Source organism: Engraulis encrasicolus, unplaced genomic scaffold (assembly GCF_034702125.1).
Source record: "Engraulis encrasicolus isolate BLACKSEA-1 unplaced genomic scaffold, IST_EnEncr_1.0 scaffold_301_np1212, whole genome shotgun sequence".
NCBI lineage: Eukaryota > Metazoa > Chordata > Actinopteri > Clupeiformes > Engraulidae > Engraulis > Engraulis encrasicolus.
Window position 1 is genome coordinate 34,944 of NW_026945590.1, and position 5,057 is coordinate 40,000.

At 37.3% G+C, this 5,057-nt stretch overlaps 1 protein-coding gene across 1 annotated transcript in view; it reads right to left on the reverse strand.

Moving 5' to 3' along the window:
• Positions 1-623: 623 nt before the first annotated feature.
• The window catches only part of LOC134443295 (uncharacterized), a 9,981-nt gene continuing 5,547 nt past the window's right edge, over positions 624-5,057 (reverse strand). Inside the window, exons 3-4 of the mRNA XM_063193158.1 lie at positions 1,819-5,057; positions 624-629 (exon numbers count right to left, since the gene is read on the reverse strand). The exon at positions 1,819-5,057 is cut by the window's right edge and continues 1,273 nt beyond it. Of these exons, the coding sequence (XP_063049228.1) occupies positions 624-629; positions 1,819-5,057 (3,245 nt within the window). The remainder of the gene's footprint in view (positions 630-1,818) is intronic.

Here is a 5,057-nt window from a genome sequence, read left to right on the forward strand (position 1 = left end):
CTTTTTCTTCCTATATTGACTAAATGCATTTTGCCCATCTGGAAATAATGTGGGAAAACACTTGGCTTCATTAGATACATCCAACAAAATATTTACAGGCGTATTTCCTTCACCTGGGGCTACATTAACAATGAGGTCATGATGATGATCTAGGACCTCTTGCCCAATATCAACTGGTTGAAGACACGAGTCCATGTAAATGCAATATTGTTGTCGATCATGCAACATCTCATCTTCATTTAACTCTCCATCATCCACTTCAACTTCAGGTTCATTGTCAGTTACATCCTTGGCAAAATCATTTACCCAATTGCTATTAAATTCAATATCTTTATACAAACCATTATTCCGTTTTAAAAACATTAAAGCTTGTTGTAAATTATTTACATTTACAAACTCATAACGGTAATGTCCTTTAAATGTTAATTTCCTCTTCAGTTTTACTCGCAGAAGTGTAGAATCAACATTTGAACGAGGAAGAATATTTGTCGTGTCCATTATATTCGCAGGTACACAGGTAATCGGGCCGTGGACCCCATTTTGCCCGCCTTTGGGAAGAGCCAACATTTTCATAAAAGGGATATGTAAAGCAATCAAATTCTGCTCTAAAGTATTCAATGTTCTCAACTCTGTAGGAACAAATGCAGGTGTTAAACCATTATGTACACTTTCAGCTGGCATTTCACTTCGTGCCAATTTTGAATGACATGTATAACAAATCCATAAATTAATTCTATTTGTTTCTTTCCAAGAACACGAAGAATTACACTCATCATTGCATTTGTGCAAGTAATCTTCAGTAATACAATACTTAGCATTGTCATGCATTTGCTGTGTCTTATTATAAGAATGTCTACTGCACAATTTCACTTGATGTTTGAAAAGTAATCGATGACAAACACAACAAACAAAAGTTGGACCTTCCTTCACTTTTTCTACAAACTGCTTCATAACAACTTCAAAGTTCTGTTTATCAACCTCATCCCCCCGTCTCTTGTTATACACATATTGTTTTGTCTTATTACGATGAAGAGCACTAGAATGATATTTTACCTTTCCAGCATGAATCACAGCTTTTCTATGAACTTTATCTTTTCTATACTTATCAATGCTTGCCTGTTTCAATGCTGCTCTAAAACTTGCATTCTTTCGATATTTACAAATGCTTGCCCTCATCAATCCTGCCCTATAACTTGCATTCTTTCTGTATTTCTGGATGCCAGCCATTATCACAGAAGCTTTATGTAATGCATCATTTCTGTATTTCATAATACTAGCTTTCTTCACAGAAGCTTTATGTAATGCATCATTTCTGTACTTCAAAATACTAGCTTTCTTCACAGAAGCTTTATGTAATGCATCATTTTCGTATTTCACAATACTAGCCATTTTCACCATAACTCTGTGTCCTTCCAATGTTGCATATCTTACTTTACTTGAATGCTTTAATTGCGATTTGTATTGCTCATTGTCACAATATCTTCTCTTAGTGGCACTTTTCAAACCAAATCTGAATTGCTCATCTTCAGCATACTTCTTATTTCTTCTTGCAATTACTTGTTGTTTGACTTGTTCTGTATTGTAAGTCCACTTCTTGGACATTAAAATGCGCTGTCTACGCACTACATCATTGTGGTAAATGTCCTTCTTCTTACGTTTCACATAATCACAAGATTTTACGTAACGACATTTTTCTCTCAACTTAAATAATTGGTACAGCTTTGACTCAACACCATTCGATTTTTCCTGAAACCCCAAACCACTTAAACAACTTGTAGCACCTCTTAATTCCTTACGCGTTTGTGTCTTTATTCTGACTCGTAGTTTCAGACAATCCACTTTATCCTTTGCAACGCACTGACTACAACATTGCTTTGTAATTGCACTTTTTACACAAGACACTACATCATAATGATTTCTAATATGACGTTGCAAATAAAAGCTACCAGTCGTCCTTTCCCCATCTTGAGACTTGAATTGCAACCACTTTTCTCCAGTATATACATACACATTCACATGTAACATATTAGCCATACAATGAATTTCTGTTTCACTTGCTGAAGCCCCGGCATAATACATTCCTGTGGCATTCAAATAATCACTCATACAACTGTCATTGTTCCTTAAATATGCTTCACATAGTCCATCATTATCCTTCATATACTTCACCACAGCACGACGTAATTTTACATGACTTTTTGTATTACCAGTAAGAATGTAACTCACTGCTTTGAAAAAACAATTTTCATCATCATCCATCTTAATTATCTGACAGGGAACATCTAACGGCAAAACACCATTGTCCACAATCTGAGGCTCACCAACAAAATCCCACTTTAGTTGTTTGCGCAAATCTGCTACTACCGACACAGGCATTTGGTTATACAAATATACACATTCAGGCAACTCTGAATAAGTCTCCATATGCACATTGTTGTTCAAGCACTCCTCTTCACTTTCAATATTTGATTCCACCTGTGTTAACATTGTATTACTTATCTGAGCAATTGTCTTTGGCTTGTCAGAAACAATCTCAACATCATCTTTGTACATAGTGACATCCTGTACCGCCATCACACGCTTCAAATTTAAACGATGCAATTTAACACTGCAAGGCTTAACCAAATGTCCAAGCTCTTTCTCAATGCTATCCCTTTCTAATAACAATGCTTTGGGTAGAGAGCTGGATAATAGATTAATTCTAGTATCAACACCATTTGCAGAAACATTTACACTACAAGACCTTGATCCAGAACCCCTACCTTCCTTAGATTCAATCACTGAGCGTTCAATAGCATTAAACACTTTTCGTTTTTTGATTGGTTCTAACTTCTGATCACAACTGCTATTCCTCTTTCGTTGTGAGACTCGCAAATAACTCTGTTTCCTTACACTTTGCTCAGAGACTACAGGTTCACCTGATAAGTCTACAGCACTGCAGTCCACAGTCATTGTCTTAGCTGAATGCCCATGCACATTGTGTCCAACTACTTCCCTTACATACAATATGTCAGCGCCTTGACGTAGACCACAATCACAATAACACTGACCATTTTTAAGATTTTTTACACAACGCACAACATCATAATGGTTCTCATTCCGGTGGTGCAAGTATATGTTTTCTGATGAGCCTTTGCGTGCTTCAGACTTATAGCTTAGCCACTTCCCTGCACTATATGTAAATACATTTACATTCAAAAAGTTAGCCAAACACTGAATTTCAACTTCAGTTGCCCATACTCCATCTGAAATCATGTTTGACTGACTGAGATATTCACCTACAGATGCATATTCCTTTCTTAAATATTTCTCACATTTTCCTTGACTATTCTCCATATATTTTACAACATTTTGTCTTAGTTTCAAGTGATTTTTCTCTGTTCCTGAAAGTGCATAGCTTGTAGCATTAAAAAAACAATTGCCATCCCCTGTTATGTTTACTGTTTGACAAGGAGGACCTAAAGGTATGCCAGCCTCCCCAATATGTTGCGGTTCACATTCAACTGCTAAACTTAACTGCTTGCACAAATCCAATGCTTTGGATTTTGACACTGGGTTAAAATATTGCACAACTTGTCTTTCTGACGCGTAGATTACATCTGCTGCATCTTCTGTACAAGCATTATTGGTGTCTAATTCCATGTCATCCAGGATATTCACATCTGATGTCAAGACTCCCTCATCCACAACCACCAGATCTGATTCCATCAAGGACATCACTGCATCTTCCCCTACGTCACTCATGCTCTGCATCACACAAACATCTCTTTGATCAACAGATCCACTATCAACAACCTCCATCTGCTGCTCAAAAGGTGTTCTGCGCTGAAAAGAGACACCAGTTAACTCAAATTTTGTATCGCCATTCAAAGTTGAAGCCAACAACTTTATGTGATTGCACACATCAGTCAAATTATGGAAAAACAATACAATGCTTTTACCATCACCATCCAGTAATCCATGTTCATTACGAGCATGTGAATCCACAAACGCAAAGCAATCTGATGTTTTAATGATGGCACAAGTTGTCCTACAGAAAATGGCAAAGCAACGATCATGTTTCTGAAAAATGTTGGTTAAACCATCAAATAATGATGACATCAACAATTTCTTCATATCCTTTCCATCATCAATACACACATCTCCATACACATAGTTTTCATCATATTGGCAATCAAAAGTTGAACCTAGCACCTTAAGCTGTTTAGGCAACTCGTATATATTCAACCACATGGGTTCTCTATGTCCAAAGTCATCAACTCTAACAGCAATACAACCAGATTCCAATAACGTTGTGTACAAGGCATCACCTGCCAGAACAACTGAATCCAAGTCATCTGTGGTCCAATTTGTAACATTGTTCACCTCATGAGTGGCCAGCGCCACAGCACATATGGCAGTACACTGACTACCACCAGACTGATTACCATCATATTGAAAAAATTCGCTTGCTTGATGAAAGCTGCCACGAACAACTTTAATTTCACCATCAACATTAGAACTGCAAATCTCACTTACTGATCCTGGTTTATCAAACCCACAACTTGGTTCCCCAACATGTAATACATCATTTGAGATTGCAGTGCATTTTTCAGACTTCAGGTCAACAAAGCTGTCTTTGCTCTTTAAATTCTTCTTGACAACATTTGCAAAGCTAAGCTCATCCATCATTGCCACGTGAATAGCAGCAACACAATAGTCTTTTCTTCCCAAAGAACCCATCAATTTTTTCAGATGCCAATGTAACTCGTCCAAGTGGGTAGTAAAAGCAATGACGCTTGCACCCATGTCAGAAGCTTGTCCAAGAGTGTTGCGCACGTTTAAATCTGCAACAATAAAATAATGTCTGTGGCAAATTATAGCCACCACTTCTGTCCCGACCCTAACCAAGCAAGAACCGTGTGTAGAAAGTACGTGGTCAACTCCTTCCATAAATACTTTCCATCCATTGATGATGTTCCCATCAAGCATAGCAACCACAGACACAACACGCTTCTCCTTATGAAAAGATAATTCTCCATCCATATTCAAATCTTTGTATTTGTCAAAAACATCTG